Source organism: Protomyctophum parallelum (genome assembly GCF_964188405.1).
Source record: "Protomyctophum parallelum genome assembly, chromosome: 10".
In the NCBI taxonomy this organism is placed as follows: Eukaryota; Metazoa; Chordata; class Actinopteri; order Myctophiformes; family Myctophidae; genus Protomyctophum; species Protomyctophum parallelum.
This window is the reverse complement of record NC_139704.1, coordinates 9,451,036-9,476,825: the sequence shown is the minus strand read 5'-3', so window position 1 is coordinate 9,476,825 and position 25,790 is coordinate 9,451,036. Positions and strand designations below refer to the sequence as shown.

At 41.6% G+C, this 25,790-nt stretch overlaps 1 protein-coding gene across 4 annotated transcripts; it reads right to left on the bottom strand.

The window, feature by feature from the left end:
* Positions 1 to 8,973: 8,973 nt before the first annotated feature.
* LOC310866202 (uncharacterized protein) lies at positions 8,974 to 24,679 on the bottom strand. Of its 4 annotated transcripts, none has more exons than XM_083775663.1 (10): positions 24,582 to 24,679; positions 22,005 to 23,602; positions 21,684 to 21,850; positions 21,381 to 21,504; positions 20,340 to 20,396; positions 16,150 to 16,269; positions 15,061 to 15,118; positions 10,804 to 10,890; positions 10,390 to 10,510; positions 8,974 to 9,177 (listed from the first exon to the last, which is right to left on the bottom strand). In XM_083775663.1, exons 2-10 carry the CDS (start codon positions 23,565 to 23,567, stop codon positions 9,030 to 9,032), a joined length of 2,445 nt encoding a protein of 814 aa, XP_083631789.1. In that variant the 5' UTR covers positions 23,568 to 23,602; positions 24,582 to 24,679; the 3' UTR covers positions 8,974 to 9,029. The 4 variants fall into 4 exon arrangements, with proteins under 4 accessions (XP_083631789.1, XP_083631792.1, XP_083631790.1 ...); XM_083775666.1 differs by having other exon boundaries at positions 24,632 to 24,658; XM_083775664.1 differs by having other exon boundaries at positions 24,556 to 24,648.
* Between the last annotated feature and the right edge of the window lie 1,111 nt (positions 24,680 to 25,790).

Here is a 25,790-nt window from a genome sequence, read left to right as displayed (position 1 = left end):
TGTTGGTTGTCGCCGGGCAACCAGATCCTGTTACTTTCACCCATATTTCCATGATTGATTGATTGAAAATTAAAAATTAAATATATTAATTGTTGCATTGACTAAGAAAACCTGCATCTCCAGTCAGTTGGTATGGTCATGTCTCGTGACACATCACGCCACCATATGTGGCTGCCTGTCTCCATTATGAAGATCACAACACTGACCTCATTGGATCTGCATATATGGGGCCGGCCAGGAACTCTGCATCTGACCTCAAACCCTTAGATCTCCATTAATGGAGCTGACGTGTTCTGATATTCCATATGTTGATCTGACCTTATCAAACCCTGTGCACTCAAGACACGCTCCATATATGGCCAGACCTCATCAAACCCTGTACACTCAAGACACTGCCCCCTCCATAATATATGGAGCTGACCTGTTCTGACTTTCCATATGTATGATCTGACCCCCCATGCCAAAGCGCCAGCGCTCGAGCGCCCAGCAGTCTGCCATCACCCAGGCGGATGCATGCATGCGACCTCGCCCTATAGGGCGCGCAGCCGTGCGCGCATCCGCCTCGTTGACGGCAGACTGCTGGGCGAGCCCTGGCGCTTTGGCATGGGGGGTCAGATCAACATGGAATTAATTCTGTACTGGCCATATAAGGAGCATGTCTTGAGTGTACAGGGTTTGATGAGGTCAGATCAACATTTGGGATGTCAGAACAGTATATGGAGTGGGGAGTGTACAGGGTTTGATGAGGGCCAGGCCTTAACTTTTGGGCCTGTTGAGAACTCTAGTTTTCGCCTGCTGCCGGGCATGGCTGCACTAATAACTTTAGGGCAGGCCCTTCTAGAGTATGAATGGACAAGTGGGCCTGTTGAGAACTCTAGTGTTATCAGGTTCTGACATATATCCATATATGGAGATCTAAGGGTTTGAGGTTTGAAGTCAGATGTAGCCTAGAGTTGCTGGCCAATATTAATGACATCAGGGATCTCCATATATGGGCTTAACTGTGACAGCAGGTCACATTTACTATGACATCAGGGTCTCCACATCTCCATCCCTGATGATGTCACATGTCACGAGACCTGGGCACCATATATGGTGCCCGACCAACACACTGATGGTGCCCGACCAACACACTGATGGTGCCCGACACACTGACGGAAAATATTATTATTATTATTATTATATTAAATATTACATATATATTTAATAGTCAGAAATTCCTGGGGACTTGTTTTCAATTAACCAACAGAGCATTTAAAAAAGTATCACACTAATCAACAAATACAAAAGAAAACAGCAGTGAACCGTTGACACCTCATTTCTAACCTCTCAGGGCAGGCTATAGGTTTGACCAGTAAATCCTTTTTTTCCACATTTTGGTGGCAGAGTAGTAGAACGAGAATTGTCCCATGTTTGTTCTATATATTTGGGTAATACCAGGTCATTGTTCCTCCCTCTAGTATTGTGGCTGTGGGTGTCACTCACTTTGGAGAAGTAGTGTGAGGTATGAGGGTATTAAGGGCTGCTGCCTCTTTAACTATCTTCAATACCAATCCCATTTTTATTTTACTAACCACGTCTTCTACCCTGAGCCATCCCAGACTAGCAAAGTATGCTAGAATTAGGTGCATCATGGGCTTCAGTTCAGACCGAGGCGAGAAATAGTCAGATCAGTTTGTTTTGGGAGATCTGAAGCTATTCGTTTTTTGTGTATTGGAAAACCAAGAGGTGCATTGTCAAAGAAAGTAGCATTGAATGAGGAGATAAATTCCATGATAAATTTGCAATGACATTAGAAATAAATATAGGCATACTTGGTAATATATCCATGCATGAAACATAATGTCCATGCAGTTAAAGGAAATGATTGATTGATTGATTGATTGAAAATTAAATTAAATTAAATTAAATTAAATTAAATTAAATAAATTAAATTAAGGAAGGTGGATAGCAAATTACATGGAAAATCTATCCAGTTAGATATGTTGTTTGGTATGGACACATTGGACAGGCATCACCACACCCACCCCACACTCTAGTGAGACTAAAAGCTATCTTGAAAAAACAGGAATTGTGCATCTTGAATTAGGTAAAACACACATTTTCTAGACATGCCTAATCATTTAAGCTTATGTTTACCCAGGTGTTTTTGAGTAAAGTTTAGGTTGCCTAGCACTTCACTCAGCTTTATGTTCTGGAACTTCTCAAGTGTTACACCATTGCACCCTCTTCTGGCCCAATGCAGTGTCTGCACAATAAAAAGAAGCTCACCCAAGGTATTTCAGAACCAGCATTTAATGTTTTATGTTTAGGTCTCTCACAGGTTTTGGTGCATTTCTGATTCTGATGACATAGGAAATGCAATGAACAATACAAATTAATTTTTCTTATGCATTAGGCATTATGCAAGTAGGCTTGATCATATCCCAAGTCTAATATGGTAGAAATTATTTTATGTTAATTATTTGTGGTGCAAGGTGAGCAGCCAAGTCCAACAGTCTGTTATCAAGGACCAGGTTTTCTTTTTCTGTATTATGGTCTTTTTCTTGTACCTGCATCATCCTGCAAACCTCGGGTGGGATGTCTACCGTTTTCCCGTAGCTCTTTGTAACCTCAAAGCTGGCGGTCTGGACAACCATCCTGGGGTTGATGATTAGCTTGTGGATGCGGGAGTCGTACTCCAGAAGAGGCACTCTGTAGACTTGCTTGAAGATGTCCACTCCCGGCATGTGGCTCCCTCCCAGCCCGCTGCTGGACTGGCTTGCGTTTCTGGGTCCATCGTCAAACAACAGAAAGACATGGGTCTCCACTTGAAACACAGAGGCTTCTGGATGCTTGCCCTGCACTTCTTCCATGAGCGTCCGCAGGGAAGTGTGTTTGTAGAGTATTAGTAACTGGTCCACATCGGCCAGAAGGACATACTGAGAAGTGTACCTGTTCCGGTAGATGCACTCATTCATGACACTCAGCTCGCCATTGAGGTGAATCTCCCCACGTAACACCTGTGACCACCAAGGCACAATCTCCAGAGTTCCCTCCTCCACATAGTGCTGGAGAACCTTGTAGAAGTCCTGGCTACAGGTGGTGAGATAGAGAACAACCTTCTGTACTCCCAGCAGTTTGTACACCTCCATGGTCTGAATGAACTGAATGGCGTTGTTGTAGTCCCCATACACTGAGTTCATGCACACGGTGAAGAAGACCGGGAAGTCCTTCTCCCTTGTCTCCTGGTGTTGTATTGTCAGAAATGGTCCTCCCACCACATGTCCGTCATTGTGGTGGGTGGCCAGCAGCACATGTGTGGCATTGCACTGCGGCAGCGTGGGACAAAGCACATCCCCAGCGATGTACTTGAAGCCATAGGAAACGCTGTGCTTCCTGACTGCTCCTTTACTTATCTGTAATTGGCGTCCCGGGCAACAGAACACACAATCAAGTGACATCGGCTCCTCCGTGTTGATGACAGCAAGGACACGTGTGGATCCACCCTTTCTGTGGTCTCTGTAGGCAGCCATCATTAGATGTTCTGAACCCTCAACCCTTGTTAGGAGATCCTGCGTTGTATGGCCAGGGCAGTCGTAGAGGTGCTGTGGGAACTCATGTGCGAGTTCATAGAACAGATATACCGCCGAGATGCATAGAGAGAAGATCAGAGCGGCTTTAAAGGTTGTCCACATTTCCTGTATAGGTGGGTCCATGTTTACTGGAGCAGTGGAGTGCTATGGCAAGAGAGAAAACAATATGAATTATCTGGCTCTGATGTAGGCTGCTTATATTCAAAACGATTTGCGTTACAATGAATGAACTCATCTCTCCTGGTTCCTACATCATTGACAATACAGTGTTCCCATCAGTTTAACTGAGCTGTCGTGTACAGCCATAGCTGTTGGACCTTGGTGCTTGGTTCTTATGTTCTGCCAGTACTTTTATATTTGTTCTGGTCAATCTCCACTTGGTCTGTCGGCACTGTAGTGGACGTTTTTAATATTACTATTAGTAAGTAAACAACATCAGGAAGAAGCAGGACTCAACCATCAGGATTCGAACTCCATTCTTTTATTGTATATGTCATTACACCAGAGAAATATATTATACTTTCAGCAGTGTACAGAGTTTCAGGAGTAACAAGAGATGGTCATTCCTTAAATGGACTCTATTCTATAGTTAACTCACACAGTTTGAAATAGGTTTACATGAGTCGGCAGTCTCTAATGAGTTTGTCAGTGAAAAACAGGTGGTAATTTAGAGTGTTAAGTATCATCTACTAATAGGCTACATTAAATTAATCAATACCATAGTGTTTATATGCATTTTTGCCACCACAGCACCAGATGACACTTCTCCATAGCATCTATCAGAGATTTAGGGGCAAGAGCAAATTATGGTTGCTATTGCCCTAAATCTCTGTCAAAAGAATCAATGAGTTGAACTAAAAAATGTCTAGGAAAATATGTTTGGGTAAATAGGGGAATTAGCCCAGGCCGTAGCGTAACGGTCTGGGCACCGGACTGGTGATCCAGTCGCGGTGTGCCGCGGGTTCGACTCCCGAACCCGACACGGCCTTTACCGCATGTCATCCCCCCATCTCTCTCCCGTTTCCTGTCAGCCTACTATCTGTCCCTTAAAAAATCAATAAAAGGCGTAAGCTGCAAAAAAATATCTAAAAAAAAAAAAAAAAAAAAAAAAAAAAAATAGGGGAATTATACAAATACAGGGCATAACTAAATACATAAATTGGATGCCCCAAGGACTGAATGTCATGTCATTGTTTGTTTGAATAATTACAGATTCAACCTTTCAAAACATCAAATCTGCAATAAACAGGTTGGAATAACGTGCTCCTTCCACGCGCTATGTCCAACCAGGGAAACTCCCCCCTGTCAGGTGTAAAGGAGCAACTTGGACACTCAAGCATGAAGGAAGCATGAGTTAAGTCCGTTGCTCTCCCTAGGTTGGCGGAGGTTGTGTAGAGCCCAGGATCACATCACAGGATGATTGACACAGGGGTGAAAAATGGGTTACAAAATCGTGGGACAAAAAATATAAATTAAAAAAAGAAGATCTGCAATAAACAAGTGGGTGTGCACCGTTGTGCATGCACTACCTTCCTTATCTGATATATTCAGCTTTATATGAATTTGTCTGTTTTGCTTGTTGCTTGTTCTTTCATCTAAAATCTCAATAGACCTGTGAAACTATACCACGAGCTGATTTGTAGATTTGTATATCGATTGTATTGGATTTTCCTTTATTTTTCTTTGTCTGTGTTGTTTTCTTCTTGTACACTTTATGTACTGGATAGTTTTAGTAGATAGTTAAATGATCTTACCTGTTATGGCTTCCTCTTAAAATCCAAAACCTTCTTTTAAATTCAGCAAGCGAACAGAAAGAACAGGTGATGGATGAGGCATGCCAGTCATGTTTCAAAGTCACAGAAACTTGACAGGTGGTACTGATGCAAATTTGCATCTCATCTCTCACTGCCTGGAGAACAGCAACAAACTGGTTTAGTCATTAAAGTGAGATAAAATATTATTTAACACATTATGCATCTTCACTTCATTCCACGACCAATGCAGAATTCCTGTCCTAGCGTAAAACCACCCGATGAGGATTAGAGGTTAGTCATGGGATAGTCAAGGTGAAATAATACTGTATACTGTGTGCACATCCTATTCAGATGTCCTGCTCAACCTGTTGCGCTAGGTGTCATTGTGTATACTATAGGCTGAAGGTAGTTTTTGTCAAGCCACAATGATCTTTTGAGCGGTGCCTCCGCTCCATTACGCAGCTATGTGTGTCCCTATGTATGTAAAAGAAGAGTAAACTAGAATGCCATCTGGCCCTAAACAGAGAATACACAGTGGCAGAATACCTGAGCACCGTGACCGACCCAAAACAAAGAAACATCTTAACTAGGTACAGACTCAGTGAGCACAGTCTCGCGATCGAGAAAGGCCGTCATAGGCAGACCTGTATCCCGAGAGAATACAGACTATGCACCCACTGCACACTAAATTAAGTGGAAACCGAGCTAAACTTCCTAACCATCTGTCCATTGTACCAAGACATCAGAGACACATACTTCCCACAGATTACAACCACACACGGAGATTTTGAAAACATGACCAATGACAAAAAACTCCCATATCTGCTGGGCGAAGTACTGTACAACAATGAGCAAACACAGCAGCAAGATTCGTGAGTTGCTGTGATAGGAGAAGGATATCAAATGGAACACAACCACCCTAAAGACTAATCATTGTGTATATTCCTGCACTATAACTGCATCGAGTGATCTTGGTACATAGAAGTTGATCTATTGAAGACTCTGACCTTCAAAGTACATAATTTTTGTTTTGATTGTATTGCTGTATTGTTCTTTCTGCTTTGGCAATGTAAACGTATGTTTTCTCATGCCAATAAAGCCCTTTGAATTTAATTGAATTTAATTGAATTGTATGTATGTATGTGTACGTACGTACGTACATGTCCGAGCACGGACAGCTGCAACACCTAAAGTGGCTAGTAGAGTACAGCACATACATACACACACTCTCCTGGGGGTTTTTATGTGTGTAATACGTGTTTTTAGATATTTTAGTATTTCAAAGTGCCAGAGATGTCAATGACACTGTTCTCACTTCCTTCCTGGACTACCAGAAGGAAGCTCTGAGAAGGAAGCGAAGTGGTCACGTGACTGGGTTGCGCCATGACACTTTCATGGGAGCCAAACTCACACCGGAAGTGCAATGAATACATGTCAGTGAATGGAGCCGGCTGGACCAGCTCATAACAAACATTATTTATGAACAATTGAACAATTTGTCATATAATCGGTTCAGGAATATAAAAGAAGATATATCACAGGTTGCTTTCTAATCACATACTTTTCAGTATATAATTTTATCTGAGGATCTAAACAACAGCAGGTATCGTTCCTGGCTCCAAAGTATCGCGAGATGTGGCTGCCAGACTGGAAACGGTGGGAAGTCTTGCAATACTTTGTGCTCTTTAGATACCATACCTCTATAAGAATTACACAGTGTACACATCGAAAAGCAACACAGCAGACAATAATGTGTTACATGTCTTCTGTTATTTTCCAGAAGTGATTACTTTACAAAAGGTCTCAGTCATTCATAAATAATATTTGTTAATGAGCTGGTCACTGAGCTCTCATTGACTCCAGTGCATTCCGTCAAACTTCCGGGTAGTTTGGCTCCCATGAAAGCCACCATGAAAGTGTCATGGCGCAGCCTAGTCATGTGACCACTTCTCTTCCTTCTCAGAGCTTCCTTGGACTACATGTTGTCTCAGTGACAGCATGGGCACACTTGAGCCGACAGGCGGCCAGATTCCTGGAAAAGCTGGAACTTTAGCTTTTTGGAGCTTCTTTTCCATCCACCAGCTGTCTAAAAACCCAGAAAAGACGTCGGGAGTCATCTTCCTTTGGCCGTGCCTGTCTGCTCAAGTGTGCCCATGCTGAGACAGCCCTCTCTCTCTCCACAAGGTGGGGTGAGTGCAGCAAAGCATTATGGTCATTGTAGTAATCCAGCAGTGAGACAACTTTGAATTTGGAATTGACTGCTAGGAGGAGTTCGTTAAAAAAATTCTATTGATTACTTACTTGAACTGAAACCAATTCTAACTTCAACCAGCTCCATTTAGACTGCATTGTGGGTGTAGGCTAGACTACACCCACCATATACATTTATTTTCATGTAGGGCGGCCATTTCAACCGGTTGTGTGGTCTACCCTAGATACTAAACTTAACCGACGAACAAACAAAAAATCACCCTTGTGTGAAGTGAGGGGCAATCAGTCCTAACTTCTAAAATGTCATGTTTTGCCAAGGCATGAAGAGAGCACATTATCTGCACAAAATAAAGATTATTCCACAAAAGATTAGTCTTGTGCATGTCCATTAGAGAGAAGAAGAAATTACTATAATTATTTCCAGTGTCTTCAATGGGGCCTCAGCATTACCAGTTTAATAAATGACAGTAAGTAGTATTAATAAGTATATTCAACTAAGCATATTAAAAAGATCATATAATGACTGTGAATCAGACTACACATAATAAATAAATAAATACAATAAATATAATACAATAAATAAAACAGCCAGCTGTACAGAAAGACTGGCAGATCGATACAGACATAGACAGATCAATCTATCTTAAAGGGTAAGACCACTTTTTTTGAGGTTTGGGTTGTGTAGTTACTTTGCCATGATGCAACTCCAAATGTGGACAAGAAATTAAAATTAACTGCTCCAGTGATGTAATGTTGCTCGGGAGAGGGAAGTCTGGAGCTCTCTGGTGGAGCTGTTGCCCCCGCGACCCGACTACGGATAAGCGGTTGAAGATGGATGGATGCTCCAGTGATTAGAAATTGATAATTCAAAATACGCTCCTCATTGACTTACATTGTAGCTAAAACAGCTCTCAAAGTCACTCTTTTAGTACGTAAACAAACACAAACAATGTTGATTCAGACAATATAGAGCATCACCAAAACTCATGTGGTTTTATTTTTTCATAAAAATGTTATCTTCCTTCCATTTTATTGGGAAGAAAACCCGGACTGGATCCGTGGATCCGGATCTTCAAATAGTAAAATCAACAGGAATCTAACATTTTTATGAAAAAATGAATGAATTTTGGTGATGCTCTATATTGTCTGAATCAACTTTGTTTGTGTTTGTTTACGTACTAAAAGAGTGACTTTGAGAGCTGTTTTAGCTACAATGTAAGTCAATGAGGAGCATATTTTGAATTATCAATTTCTAATCACTGGAGCAGTATTTTTTTATTTCTTGTCCACATTTGGAGTTTCATCATGGCAAAGTAACTACACAACCCAAACCTCAAAAAAAGTGGTCTTAACCTTTAACTATCTGCAAAGTCTTGATGTTATTAGACTTGGAGAGGCCAGATAACTTAAAAACTGTATTATTTGTAGTGTGTGTGTGTGTGTGTGTGTGTGTGTGTGTGTGTGTGTGTGTGTGTGTGTGTGTGTTACATCAATCTAATGCCTGAGTAGAGCATTCCTTGGACACGATGAAAACACTGGGAAACATGAGGACCTTAGCCTGCATGAAGGACAGGTCAGGCAGGACGTGGACCACCTCGACAGCCTCCTCACTCAGCTCTTCATCCTGCTGAGATTTCCTGCCACCACAACACACACATTTTGATTTCTTTAATTTAATCCACAAATTACAATTAATTTTACAAGGAAACAAATATAACGGGGTTGACAGTTCATGTTCACTTAGGGATACACATGGCACCTCCTTCTCCACACAGACAAACTGCCTATAACAGACGAGACAGAACAGTATTTGGCAAGTTGTTTGGCTTTGCTTTTTGTCATGCCAGCTATTCTTAGGCCATTCAGTTTATGCACATGGCCCAGGCTTCCGAATATCAGTATGGCAAATCTACAGTGATACCCCAAGTTTGTTATACTTCCAAGTAATGGTTGATACTTAGAATATTTATCTTGGAATGCCTGGTCCATGTACAAATCAAAGACACAGCCCACCTCCAGAATCAGGACCTCCTTGTGTCTGGTGTCTACAAAGACAACATCAGGTGTATTCGGGATGTTAGCAAAGACATCGCATGCACAGCTAAACCAATCTGGTAACACTCTTGAATGTTTATACATTGCTGCACTAGATGGCACATACTTTCGAACTGCATCAGACACTAGGTCAACAATCCGGTCGTGGCGAGCAATATATAAGCTTTTGTATGCACTACATCCATTTATGTGTGCGATGGATTCTAGGTGTTGTTCAGAATCATGATGGTTTACTTTATACAGAGTGGAGTGTGGGTGTCGGGATACCAGATTGACAGATTGTACTTGGTTGGTAATAATTGTAGTCTTGCTTTTGCATCCTCCCCAATAGCAGCATTTAGGCCCTCATTTATCAATCGAGTGTAAAATCTGCCACAGATTCGAGTGCAGGTTTCGTAGTACACCCACGTCACCACGGCATTTATAAAGTGATCGCAAACAGCTGATCCTTCCTTAATTTCGTTCTCACGTTAATAAATGTCACGGCTGAATTTGATCTGGCACGCCCTAAGAACTCAAGCCTCGCCCTCGTCTTTGCGACCTGAACCACTGCTATACAATCTGGAAACCATGGTTACCGTGCCTTTCTGCCCGCCTCAGGCCCCCCTGAGGGTGTAGGCCCCCCCCCTGAGGGTGGAGGCCCGTTTCAATTGAAACTGGTGAAACATACTTAAGGTCTCCTATGTGCAAGTGCTACGGGCCAAGATGGAATCGGAAGAGGTTTTTTAGACTATGGCGGAAGATTGGGAGTGCAGTCTGCAATGGGAAGCTCTGTGAGCATAATGCAACCTCACCTCACTGAAGTGCACGTCTGTCCTGCAGTGGACATGAGACGATTGAAGGTGTCCTCGAGGTCACTGGTGCTGGTGGTTTCCATCTTGGAGATGGTCAGCTCATAAAGGTCAGGGTCCACTCCTTTGTGTATGCGTGTAACAACAAAGTGCAATTACTGTATCTGTATAAGCCAACATGCTGCACAACATGCATTCATCACAACATCCTCTTTCCCCACTATCTCCAATGTTTTACTGTTAGAAGAAATGCCGTAAAACAAATATTTTCCTTTCCTTTAAATTCATAGTGCAATTAAAGTAAATAAGATCTATCCAAGAATAATTAACACAAAGTTGACAAATTAAATTCTAGTTGGTTAAGGCCCCCCGATACATCACTGAAGACTAACAATGTTGCAATCCCACAATGCAAACCTGGTGGAGGGCTGTTACTTCGGCTGCTGTTGCTAGAACTGCTTTCCTCCGTTGGACCAAAGTAATCCAGGTTCAATGCAGGGCAGCCTGTGCTAGCAAGGATGACAGGAGTGAGTAGAGTCAACATGAAAAATGTCCCCATAAAACCATGGCCCATGGGCAATTTAAACGCCACATAATAATTATTAGTCTTTGTTTAGACAGCAGGAAAAATAAGATGGAAAAAAGGGGAAGGGCAAACAAAGGAAAGAAAGTTCTGGAAGGTTTAAATTCCAGTTCATCATATGCTTTCAGAGGTGACAACCAGTGTAGATAAAATATATTGTGTAGATAAAAATATAGAAACACACATTACTGGAATGGAAACTCATCCTCACATGGAATTCTGTCCTCGTCTTCTGTGAAGTAGAATTAACCACCTACCTAAACCCTCTAGAATTAGTAAAATAGATCTGAGGTATGTATTTATTTTAGATCACTTTTTCCCTCTACATCGAATCTCTTCAATCAAATCAAAAACACACCACAACGTGACGGGTTGGGGGCTTGTAGATCTGATATTTTTGCTCAAGTGTAGCATCTGTCTAAAAAACATACTTAGCAAACAATTGGTGAAGTCGTCCTTTAACAGTATGTATGTAGTTGTAATAATAATATTAGCTTGAATGTATATGTGTCCAGGTCAGTGTTGAGTTCATTTCAAGGTTTTGGTTTCATATTGGATAGTTCATCCAATGACCAGTGCAACGGCAAACATAATTATTTCCTTTATCTTTTATTGCTACAATCACCAGTAGCAGAAGAAGAATCCACTGTTGTGCATCAAACATTTGATTTAGCAACTCTTGCAAAGTTCCATTACGTGCTCAGTGTTTTTCATATGGCTTTTGATAGTTATTTTGATGGCGAAAACAAGGAAAACTGTAGTTAATCAATATTAACATCAGCAATTAATTCCAAATTAAACCCAGATTCAGATTTAGCAACAATGTGAAGCCATAGGTCACAGTTGAAAAAGCAACCACAGGTCAAAAAAGAACAAATCAATTTGCATTTGTAGGTAACAATCTGAGTAATGGAGGGAAACGGTACAGGAAGGCTTTATCATCACCAGTCTATATTAAAGAGCGAGTCCATTTAAGTGAAACATGATTAGTGCATAGTGCTGCCCATGTTTCACTGTGGATGCAGTTCAGCTGTTATGGTAAATTACTAAAAGCGAGAATGAACTGAAACTGACAAGAGATAAATAAACACAATAATATTGGCTAATTAGCTATAATCCGCACTTACAATATGCCAACAGTAAATAAATAAATAAAAAATCCATAGTTGCCTTCAAGTGATACGCTTTATAATTAGATAGAAATTAGTATTGGACATAAGCTTGTAAAACAAAGTAGAAGCCATAGTTACCAAGACCTACATGTGACATGTTACCGAGTCAGTCAGCCGACCAAGTCTCCTTCCCCTTACTCACCAAAAAAGGTTTAGTTATAATCAAATCCATGTTGGATTTGTTATCTTAAATAACAGATAGCATAATAATACAATGTGTATATTAAATTCATACTGTGTAACATTTGTTTTTAGTAGTCTGTATTAGCAGACTACTCGCTTGTAACTCTGCTGTCATTACAGCATTTGTCTTTAAGGAACACTGGGAAAGGAATGCTGCAGGCCAGCTAGGGCACCCAAGGCTAGTTACGTGTGTATTTTTGGATGTGTAACAACACATCATCCGAAACAACATTTACTGTAAAGAAATACAAAAAACAAAAAATACGAGTGAAATTGAAAAGGTTACACAGTGTGACTTTAAGTTCAAAATGCATTTATTATGCATAAAAACTGCAATTATCTGAGAATAATGTGATCCCTCTGGCCAATCAGAATAGAGAGTATTCTCTGGGGCCATGGTATAATACTCTATATTAATTGTGATATTTTCTTTTTTTCCTTCTTTTACAAGCTTCTTAATTTATCTTTAACAAAGGAGCCACAAACTCTGGAGGTCACTGTGTGAGACTCCAACAAGTAAATAAATTAATACATTTCCTGAAATCCAAACATCACTTTAGGTACAACTTTCCAAACTCTAAATACATACATATTATGAAGAACTCAGCATTACACATATTGCCTATGGCTTGACAGAATATCTGGCAAACTGTCACCAATACTGAATGACATCTGACCCTTGCTCTACAAGGTGAGATGTATCTGTTAAAAAAAAAACAAGACAGGAAAGGAAAGAAAGAAAGGTTCTCTCCACAGTGTTTCTGCTTCTTCTTCTGAAAGACAGATGAGGTAGCAGGTATTGTCTCAACAGGATTAGTTCCAGTGTAGAAGACATGGTAGAAAATAGTGTCCTCAGCTTTTCAAATGAACATGTACAATATTGTACATCAGTGCTTCTGACCCAATGGGTTCACAGTACACTAGGGTGAGAATGTTGCAGCAACAAGTCAGGAGGAACCAACATGAAACATGTGTCTATTTAAGTTGTTATTTACCTTTATCTGTGGCCCTATCAACCTACTCTTGGATCCTGACCCACCAGGTGGGAAACATGACACAAAATCACACCATTATCGTATTTTACTGGCAACGTGTCAGTATATGCATGCGGGTTTAGAGCACTAAAAAAAAGCAATATTGCCTCATCAAAGTTGGCATTGTGACTTTATATATTGTCAATTACTTGCATGAGAGGGGGAGAGGTGGAGTTAGCTGCTTTAGCAGACAGTATGAGGGGCCAATGGAGTTAGCTGGTTTTGTTAGAAGCACTTTTTAATACTTTAATTTCATTGGTTCAAAACCTTTTAACCAACACACAGACAAAAAGAAAAAAAATCTAAAACCTGAAGAATGGAGTTAGCTGGTTCCTCTTGGGACTGTAACAATATTAACAACTCAACGTGATATTTTAAATTGATTAAATCAATTAGTCTGATAACCCAAAATAGCCGATTTTACCAATAAAACTGGTAACCGATAAATATCGAGATACTGAAATTAAAAGATTTAATACTTTCATCACAGAGAAATAGTTGAAAGTGTGAAAAGAAAAGAGGGAAGAAAACAATAGTGTTTCCTTCATCTTATAAGGTTGGTTATGGGCAATCTTTTCATTTTGGATTCCATGTCCGTCTCCATTTCCTCCCAGTGTTGGTTCTTGAGCTCAGTCCAGACTAAAGATTCACAATGCAACCACTTGCAACAGAATCCTAAAACTTGGGTTTTCAACTTCACAGTCCACACCCAGACACAGAGCTGTGACAGCACACAGCAATAATAATTAGCCTAGGTTTCTAAACAGTCAGGGCTGACAGACGGTAAAAGACATGAGGAGCAGTTTACTGTATCCATGGTACTTCAGTCTGTTATATTTTTTTGTATATAGAATCTACTGTTTGTATACTCAACATCTTGTATAAAAATATGAAACAGCTTTCCTTTCTCCCATTCACTCACTCTACCGTACTTTCCTCCCACTCGTTAGGTACATGCGGTAAAAAAGACATCCAGCCCTGGTTCTCCGCGATACGTGTGGTATTCTTTTTGTTGACTTTGTTGGAGAAGCTCTTTAAACTGGTATATTTTAACATAGTAATTCTGCCATGAAGTAATTTAGCAGGTTTTCCTTCTCCTCCATCCAAGTTCTTCCCTTGTTTGTTTGCTTTTTTACATCCGTGCACGACACTTGGATGTTCCCAGACACAGCTGTACACACTCAAATTGGTTAAATGTTTGATTGCAAGGTTTTGCATTGCGTCACAAATACGCCGACCTGCAATGGGTCAGGCCGCTGCAACGGTCTATGGCTCTATGCAATGGTTTTGTCGCATTGCAAATTTTTGGTCTGTACTGGGCTTTAGTGCAGTTTGCACAAATTAAACTATTTTACTTATAGACATGGTTAGGATACTTTTTCAATATAAGAACTTTTTACAGGCCAATATATTTGTGTCTTTTGAGGGAGGCTGATCTGAACCTCAACAGTGGATACATGTCCATGTTTTTCTCTGCTGTGGTTTGCTTTCTTGTGTACACGGAGTCATTAAGTGGGCTAAAAGGTACAAAGGCAGAAGCAGAGACAGGAATAAGAGACAATTCCAGAGTCAAAGGGGTTAAAGAGGAGCCCAGAGGAGAAGAGTCGCGAGCAGACACCATCGAGTAGAGGAAACCAGGTTGGTGGTTGAAACACAGTCTATTTCCACCCCCAGAAGAGAGGGGCTCGGCGGGGGGACATACCGTCCTGAGAACTGCTAAGGCCATGGCTGCTCAAGTTCAGCTGGCTGGAAGACAGCACCTGGGGTGGAAGGAAAAGTCAATTTGAGTGTTAAGGGCAGTCCATCCATACTCTCTCCGACCACCGAACTTTTCGTCGGAAAGATCAGACTTTAATTTTTTCTCCGAAGTAGAGTTCGGAGAGTCACAACATCTGGGAGTGCAGCTTTCAGAACAAAAATTTGGAGGAATGCGTTTCAGAAGTTGCGAGTGACATCATGTTTCTGACGAAAAGTTCGATGGTCGGAGACAGTATGGACTGCCCTTTAAACATTGGTAAACATCAAGACAAGAACATTTAATTTGTTTACAGTACACAATTATTTCAGATCAGAGTCAATATCATATAGACTCAAAAGAAACGTGTCACATTTAGTTTAAGTTAACTCTACGCAAACATTTGGAGTAACTGTACCTTTAGGGTACACACAATAAGGGTCTTCATAATAACATTCTTAACAATGGGTTTGATTATGGGCAATGAATCACAATAAGTCTATTCTATAAGTAGAACAGATTTTCTTTTCTTTTTTAACTGAATACTGAGTGATTTACCCTGGATTAATCTAACCTGTTTCTTCTGACTGTCTTCATCCTAGGGAATGCTTTTCCTTTCCTAACACTGTAGAACACCTTCTTCATCTTCTACTCCTTCATCATACAATATGTGCCTGGAAAAACTCAAGTGTCAGCCAAGAATTCTACCACACTATCAGAAACTCAAACTGTTAGCTTTCTCCCCATCATGGTTTGTTCCTTATGCGCCATTCACACTGAGCACTATAACTATAAAAAATAACATTCACAGTTGTAATTTTTTTTAAGTTATAGTGCTTAGTGTGAATGGCCATTTAAGCAACAAAATGGCTTATGGTGCTATATCAGTCTGCCTTGCCACTTTAGCTGTGCAGATAAGCTAAAGATATACTGTAACTTCAGGTTGCGTTGATTGGTCAGCTGCCAAGCTTATCAGCTTTTCTTTCTCCCCTTTCATCACTTCTTTTACCCAGGTCAAATAAAGACGGTGAGACTGGAAAGCATCGATGAAATTACCTGAGTTGATTTTGTTGAAATGCCTGGTCGGGCCCGGGACCCCAGGGGTCCTTGTCCCGTGACTGCTGTGTGAGGTGACTCAGCAGCTGGTACAGGCTCTTTGGTTGGCTCTAGCATTCCCTGATAAGACATATAGGGGTCGATTATGCAAGTGGAATGAAATTTAATATTACAGTTTTAAGAGGTGGGGGCGTGTGGAATGTTATATAGCAATTATGGGCATGGTAAGAATCGCTGAAGAGTGCGCAAAACGGCCTTGAATTAGTCATGGGAGTGTTTAAGGAGTGTTTGAGACGTACCCAATCAACATGTCCATACTATTCTCTTTACCAGTCAGCTGATGTCACATATGGAATGTGCCCTTTGGGGATCGTGGTATTACATTTCTTCAGGCTGGCACCATAGAAGACATGACATGACTTTGTCACATTTGGGTTAATTAGTCCTTACCCGTTGTGAGATATTTGCCCCCCTTGTTGCCGTGAAGGGTACTGCGCCCGGGTGCGTTTGTAATTGACTAATAAATTAATTAATAATCATTAATGTGTCAAATCGAAAAAGGGGCTTCGTTACGCCCTCCATATGCATATGGTCAATGCCTGTGTGAAAAGTGGGAGTGATTGGGGCAGGCAGTAAGGAGTTACGGCACTGTTTCTGACAGACACACACACAGACACACACACACACGGACAGACATTCGGTTAATTATAGTATGATTGCACTGCATGCTGTCACCTTTATGCCTCAAAAGAACAGACCCATTCAGATCGGAATGGAACTGCGAGTAGATACGATTGGCAAATTGGCAATCCATGCGTAATGTTCCCAGAATCCTAACCCCCGAACAAGTTCGTTTGATATTGTTTAATTCGATAACAATAGAACCATGTACCATACTGCGAATGAAAGCAAGATTCCTAAGGAATATGGAGATTTTTTATTTTCTTTAAGATATTTTTTTGCGGCTTACGCCTTTTATTGGTTTTTGAAGGGACAGACAGTAGGCTGACAGGAAACGGGAGAGAGATGGGGGGATGACATGCAGTAAAGGCCGTGTCGGGCTCGGGAGTCAAACCCGCGGCACACTGCGACTGGATTACCAGTCGGGTGCCCAGACGGTTAAGCCACGGCCTGGGCCATGGAATATGGAGATTTTTACATTTTAAAAAACGGTTGAGAAATGAGAGAACCATGAGTGTTTATAGGCTAATATCAACGTTTTTTTTATGAAAGACAAACGGGCTGTGAAGAGCTCGATCACCATCCCGACACGGAGGAAATATAGCCTAGTGCATGCGCGTTATATGCACTGTTGCACTTGCACACAGTAGCCTACACACAATCTTTATTTGTTTCTATTGAAAAACATCAGTAAAATAACGTTTATTATATTTTATTTCATTCAAGTCACAACGAAGGAATGAGTTGAATGTGTGCTGCGTAATGCTGTGGCCCTGATGGTATGGTCTTCGCTCGTAGCATTTTATTGAAGAAGACTTGAATCGGGTGTGATACAGCGTATGAAAGCAAACTTCCCAAGGATTATGGAGATGTTTTTACTTTTGTTGAGTTGGTTGAGAAATGAAAGAATTATGGCCGTTTCTATTCTCAACATTTTACCAAAGAAAGCCGCAGCAGAGAGTGCTGTTGCCATGTCTCATAGAAACAAGTAAATAGGTCTATAAAAGAAGCGCATATAACAGGGGTCTGTAACCTATTTTAAATGAAGTGCCATGTTTTTATTTTCTAGATAGTGAGTCTGTCATATCCAGATTAATTTTAATGACACCACATTAAAATAAAAAAACATATTTTGATTGTCCACAAATATAAAGTTCTTCCTTCTTTTTAAATATTTTCTTGCACATTGTTATAATGATCATTATATATCCCCCTGCAGTCAGAGTTCATCGTTTTAATGAATGAATGTGATGCATTGTGAGCTGGTAGATCTGCTATTTTCAAAAGTAATCTTGGAAAAAAGTGACAATTGTGGAATATTTTTGAAACATTGTATTGAAACATTTTAAAACACAAATCTGTCATGGGGGTTACTGGCCTAAAATAGTTTTGGATTAGCCGTCCTTAGTTGGGCAAATGCATTCATCTGGGGGTCCTTGACATGGGAATGTGCTGTGTGAGGATCACTGGTTTAAACAACATTAGGAGAAAAGCCCAAATAAGCACTTTAGAAACAAGAAAAGCAACCAAAAGCAAATATTGGTAGCAAACTACCAATATTTACAAGCAACTTTACAGAAAAAGAAGCCGCTTATAATAAACAGACATGGCAACACTCCAGCAGAGCCCAGAGCCGCTCTCAAGTGTAAAATCAAACAGTGCTTTTTGCATTTAAAAGGTGGTCAGACCCACGTCGAATCGTTATGCGCCGAGTGTTTTTAGGTCAAGGGGCTTAATACCAAATTGCGCAAAGCGAAAATAATAAACATATGGACACTCCCACAATGCTAAAATATTCAGGAACGTCGTATGCCATATGTGTGTGCGTTCAACACGGGCCGATACGGCTTCCATAATACGAAAGGGCGCAGAGCGAGGCCAATTTCTGTATTACCACATGGGTTTAGTAATTTCATTCCACTTGCATAATCGACCTAATTGAGAGTATACTTTGTGACCCTGAGGTGATAATTTCATCCTCCTGGGGAGTGGGGATTCTAGGGAATACATCAGTTTTCCATTTGGTACTGTAGCTAAACTGCATTCACTTGGTGCCAGATCTCTTCATTTCTGACTTCAGGATGCCTCTTGTTTGGAATATAAACGCTTCTAGAGAGACTTTAGCGTGACCACCGTGAGGTAAGAATGAAATATTATGCTTCCCGGTTTTGGTGGGGAAAAGAAGGCAGGGCTTTTCAGAGGAAATTCTGACATATCTGCTGGCACTCGCTTAGTGTGAAAGATGCTGGCAGCATCCGATGTGTTAATAAATACATAGACTATGTTAATACAATATATTTAAGCATATGTGGCTGGAGGTGGCCTCCCAACTCTTCCACTGAGAAATGTAGACCCTGGTGACGAGTAGGACACCTGCTGGTTGACAAGTAATAATGTTTAAAAATCATAAGTGCTTAGTGCAATATCACCTTTGGACAAGCAGGGGTTCGCTCTTGGAAGAGTGCTAGAAGTTGGGTCTCCCACACAGAAGACCCAGGTTCAAATCCCAGGCAAGGCCATTAACCTTACAGATTGCAACTTTAACTTGAATCATAAGCATACACATATGTGAATTATTTTCCTATAAATTATTAAAATTAATTAAAACCTAAATGCACATGAGCTGGTACGGTATGTCATGTGGAACTGCTGAGCACTGTGCTGAGGCATTATGAATATCAGAGTCTGAGAGATAATTATCAGACAAAAACTTGACTGTCCTCTAGCTCCCACTCAGCACACACAATTGCACACGCATGAGTACTAGTACTTCCTAGAGTTTGTGACTTTTGTTTTATTATGTAGGTTTTCTTTTGTTATAACTTATAAGGGCTTTAGTGTGCTCAAAGAACAGTTTAACACACATCCCCCTATCAACTAACGCCACCCTTGGCCCTCTCTCTCTCTCTCGCTGCCTTGCTCTCTCCCACACCTATTTCCTGTTAATAACCTGGGTAAAATGTGCAGCATTGGGAGGTAAAGGGGAGACACTTTATTGTGAAGAGACGACAGGATTAGGAGGTGTTGTTGCTGCATAATTGTCGGGAGTAATGGCTGTGCGCGATATAGAACAGTCCCAAACTATTTGTATCAATACGGCTGTATCAACAGAATATGTGATAGATGGGGCCTCATATTTAATCTTGAAACGGGCCTCCAGATTCCTAAGGCCGCCCCTTAGTGTCCTGTCCCTGGTCCTTGGTTTCATTACAGATATAGATGAGTGTAGGGTGGGCGCCATAGTTACATGTTGTGGTGTAGATAGGTTAGGTGTGTGTGGTGAATGTGAATGGAAACTGAAATATGTAATGTATTGAGAAACCATTCCCTCATTCCTCCTTGATTTTGGTTTTTGCGGGAGTGAATTGTCAAGAATGTGTTCACATACTCAATCACCCTGTTTCATTACAGCTCAAGACCTGATTCACAGTGCTGAAGCTGCCAGTGCAGCAGAATGATTCAAGTGCTGGGCATATAGTTAAATTTAGTCTATAAGATTGCTTACTCACCAGGTTTGATGCAAAGCTAGGCACAATCAGCGGCTGCTTTCTCTCACCAGCATATACCTGTCACAACAGAGGAGCACTCCATCAAAGCAACTTCTTAAAAACCAATAACCTCATATTATAGCAAGAATTCTTGAGGGGTGCTAGCCCCTCCTATATACAGCTTTTCATCAAATCATGTCACATTTGCCATTGATAATGAAAGGAGAATTTACGTCATGTGTCTGAAGAAATCAACTTTTTGTGTCAACACAAACATTAAATGCCATTGGCAATGAAAGGAGAATTTACGTCATACCGGTGTGTGTCTGAGCAAATCAGATTTGTTAAACACAGTGCGCCCCTCACTTCACACCGGTGTGATTTTTCCCCCTTGAACTCCCCTTGTTGGCTTGGGGAGGGTGTACACATCCACTTGCCTCCTCTGATACACATGGTACACACTCTGACACACCAGCCCCTTATTTTCGCCTGACAGCAAGGTGTTTCCAGTGTACGGTCCAGTGTTGTTTTTGGCAGCAAATTTCTATTTTAGTTTTAGTCATAGTTTCTTGAATAGTTTTCACTTCGTTTTAGTCACATTTTAGTCACCTGGAATGTTCTAGTGTTTAGTCTAGTTTTAGTCGACTAAATGTCATATTATTTTAGTCGACTAAATCAACTGTAGATTTAGTCGACTAAAATGTGTTTTGACAGGCCTTGATGTCGTTGTAATGACATATTTTACACTTTGGTTGCATGCTGAAAATAGCAGATATACAATCTCTTGTGAGATTGTATATCTGCTATTTTCAGCATGCAACCCAGCATAAAACTGGATCTCTTGTCCACTAGTCCCTTCCTAACATTTTAGTCTAGTCTTTATTTGTTGACAATTTTCTGTATATTTAGTCTTAGTTTTAGTCATCATAGATTCGTTTTTATTTAGTTTTAGTCAGTGAAAGAAAGTAGTCGACGAACATTTTTCGTCTTAGTTTTAGTCAACGAAAACAACACTGGTACGGTCTACTGTAATAAACCGTTTATATGTTGCATACAACTTACAATGTTCCTGGTGTCAACGCCCAGGCACCTGAGTAGAGTCCTGTTACTATGGGAACCACCCCACTGGAACTTGAGGGCCAGAGCGCTATGGATGTCCTGATGTTGACACACGCCCCATTGTGCCCTGGGAAATGAAGGAATTGGGTTAATTCCTTCATTTAAGGTTAATAAACAAGTGTTTAATGTTAAATGGGCACTCAGGCATAGTTGTGGCTGCACTGTGACTGCATAGATTTTGATTGAATGTCAATTTAGCTCAGATCTTAATTAATACTCAGACTGCTGCTGTGTGTGTGTCCTGACCTGCTCCGCTGAGTCTGCTCCTCATCTTCAGGCTGGCTGTCATGGGTCTGCAGCAGGATGCCGAGGCTGGGAACATCCTCCTCACCCCCACCCTCCTCTCCCACCAGGTACAGTGATTCTGGGAAACTGGCCTGTAGAAGTTTCTGTACACGACTGGACAGAGAGCCCTTCGTAGACATCAGACAAGAGCAGCAGTAGTACAAAATAATAATAATAATAATTAAAGGTTTGGATAGTAGTGCAGTACACAATTAGTAGCAATAGTCATAGACTCATAGTTAGCATGATGTAGCATCAGTATTACTGACAAGCTTTTCCCACCTGCAAGCTATTCCTCCTAGAGGAGTCCCCTCCTCCCGGTCCATCCTGCTCCAACTCAGTGGTCCTCTCCGACAGCCTGGGGCTGCCAACCTCCCCAAAGTGTGCCCACGTCGTCCCCTCCATCTGAGCCCTCGGGTCTCTGAACTCTGCCCAGCATGACTCTCCATCGTCTTCTATGGGTGCAGAGCAGAAGTCTGCAAAGCTGTCGCTTGGCGGGAGGTTTGCCTGAATCTGTTTCCCTGCACCAGTTATTTCCATACACTCCTGGTCCATGCAACCCCCAGAAGAGCCCTCTTTGTCAGTTATGACTGCCTCCTCATCTGGCCCAGTCTCTGATTGGTTGGGGTTGGCAGGGGTCTCCTGTCCCATGGATTCTGATTGTTCCAAATGAGAAAGATCCTTCACTGCCTCTGACTGGCTGGGTTTTGATGATCCGTGGCTGGAAAAGGATCTAATGTTTCTTGCATCTTCGTCGTCATCATCTTCATTTTCACCTTCTTCTCCATCAGTCTCCTGTGCGAGTGCCTCACTCACCTGAAGAACACAATCGGGGGACGAGAGGCCTGGGTGAAAATCATCCGGAAGACCCTCAGGTGACACAACATCACAGAACGAGGCAAAGTCTTCACTAACCGACTCAGACAGGCTGCCTGCGGGAGGAAGGGTAGAGACACTCTCATCTTCCTCTGTCCTCTCATCCCCTGACTCAGTCTCTCCCTCCTCCTCCTGTGGACGACTTGCAGTTAGGCTGTGGCTAGGCCTCCTCTCTCTGCTACTATCTCCTGGTTCACCTAGCTCCTCCTCTTCCGTGGGTGGCGTGAGAACGGCAGTGGGGTCCAGAGGCTGGTGATCCTGAGATGATTGAATGGGCATGATATCCCTTTGCTCACAGTGCTTGGCCTTAGTGCAATCTTCTTCTTCCCTTCCTTCTTCTGTACCCGCACAAAGAGACCCTGGGTCCTTTGCGACCTCCTGTCCTGTGCCCCTTGGCAACTCACCACCCACGTCTCCAGTGAGGTTTGTCCCTCCTGACCTGCTGTCCCAAGGCTCTGTGCCACCTGCAGGAGAGAAGCCACAGCACCAGGGGTTCACCGCTTGCTCAGCAAAAGCAGTGAAGTCAGCGAAACCCGGATCTCCCTCCCCAGAGGAGCAGCCGTCTGGGAAAGAAGCTGTATCGCTCCCACCGGTTGAGTCGTCAGAGGAGCAGTCCCTCTCAGGATGAGGATACCCGTTAGCGAGGCAGGGAGGAGGCTCTGCACCACAGTGCTGCACTCCAGTCCCCATCTGACCCCTGCCAATCGCTGAGACCACCGTGGATGCAGGTTGCGATTGTTCGACTGGGTGATTAAAGCTAGCATTGGGTGGATGGGTAGCTGGGATTGTGGTCGATGGGCGAGGTTGGCTGAGGCTGGAGGGAGAATTGGGTGAATCAATGAAGCAGGAAACCCCCAGAGAGAACCCCCCAAAGTCCCCAAACTCGTCCTCCTCTGCCCCAACATTCTCATCCTCGTCATTCAGTGGAGGGGGAGAAGTGGAGTGCAGGGGCATGACATCAGGCTCCATGGGCTTTCCTCGCAGGGCACTGGGGCTTCAAGCACCTGGCAGAAGAAAACAACAGTCAAAAAGACACAATCAGAATGCTACAGTAACTTCCCATAACAGCTGCTAGGGAATGCAGACCAATTGTCATGAATGGAATGAAAGGAAGTGAAGATTCATACACACAAAAAAAAGGAAAGAAAAAAAGATTTTATATATTTTATATATATATATATATATATATATATATATATATATATATACACACACACATATATACATACATACATAGCCTACATACATACACACACACACACACACACACACACACACACACACACACACACACACACACAGGTAGTTAGCACTGGACTGGATAGTGAGGCACCTTGGAATGGAAAAAGGGCCCGGCGCTGCCCTACACGGCACACCCCCAGTAAACCGATCCAAGAAACATTATCTGCCCGCATTGTGCAGTTCAGGTAGAGAACCCAGCAAAGTCCAAGCCATTTAAGAAGACACTAGAATAACAGAATACCAACCAGTGACAAATGACGCATTGGATGCTGTCAATCCGCATGTGTAGATATGATTATTCATGCATTATTACACAACAAAGCTGCATATTTCATGACATGATCAATCGGCAAGACTGTCAAACACAACAGCTCAGCTGAGGTCATGATCACAGGTGACATGCTGGAATGTAAAGTAAAGTTCAGCCTTGTCTTTAGGTTTTTTTAGACTTCGAGTCCACGCCAGCCGATACAGTAAACACGTCAACGGCAACGTGACATTCAACCTGGCTACCTATAAGAGTAGTTTAAGTTGATTCATGATCATTAAAAAACAATACGTTATCTTGCGTTTTTTTAGAGCACTTGGATAACGTTAGCTAATGGTATTAGCTACTATGGCTAGCTAGCTAAAATAGCAGCACACATACATTATAGGCGATTATTCTTCAACGGAAAAAAGGTCATTTAAAAAGGGCTGGCAAAACTTTACTAACACACATTGAGCTCGGCCGGCCGTCACCTCTTTGTCACCACCGCTACAGTAGCTGGTCTTGCTTTCCATCACCTCACCTCATCCTCCAGCTGGCGTTGGTACAGTTAGGGTTGACAAACAGCAGCAAGCACGTCACTAGGTTACAGCAAGCTACTTACATCCCATAGGCCGGCCGGAAGAACAGTCACGCTGCGATTGTTGTCTGTTGGTATGCTGGGCGTGCGACACAGTCGCAGTGAGTCACTGCGTGTACGCGTACATTTATTTTATTTTATTTACTTATTTATTTTTGTTAAACTAAATGTTGAATAAATCTATATAATATTCCATTAGCATTGTAATCAAGCAGCCAGTGGTTCTCTCAGGGTTCCTCACCGTCCCTGGGGAGGCTGGGGTGGTTCTAAATGGACTGTAGGTTTGTAATCGTAACAGTGTTATTTATGGCATTTCTTGAATTAAAAGAGAAACCACTAAAGGGTTTGTTCAGTAATAGGCCTAATACATATGATTTTCAGGTCAGGATTCCAATACATTTTAATTTGATCCAATCAGGACAGAAAACTCATATTAGGCCTACATGATACATTAAATAGATGAAATATGAAATTATGTAACAAAAAGAAAAAAATAAGAGACAAAATTGGAAATGGTAACTGGTAAGCCGATATTGTCCTGACGAGAAAATGTAAATGTACTGTAACAAAGACATGTACTTTTGGTCTAAGGAAGGTCAGATGAGGCCAGCTGTGGATGTAGTAGGTGGCTCACTATGATGATTGGTGCATACCGTGCGTTATTAAAGTAAGTAAAGCTAGGAAAGTGTAATACATTTGTTATGTAAATGTTTACCTGGTTGGGAAAGTGTTAAGTCCTACTTGATGTGATTTCTCCCTTTAATTTTTTTAGAATTACGATCACTAACAGTTATATAATTAATAAACAATTTAGTTTATGATTTATTCATAGCTTGTTAAATGTTAATAGTTTAAACTATGCATAAATAGAGAATAGATCTAACAACTATCTAACTAGTCACAACTTGCAGTAAGTAAAACCTCTTGCCTCCTTAACATCAGTAGTGGAACACCAGTAGTGGAATACCAGGCAGAGCCCACTTTTCTCTAATAATTTTCATGTTGAGAATTTTCAAACCTTTAGAAAAATAGTGGAAATAGCCGATCTAAAAGCGTGTTGAGCTTGTAGATCCGCTAAGTATATAAAAAGTTATTCAATTAT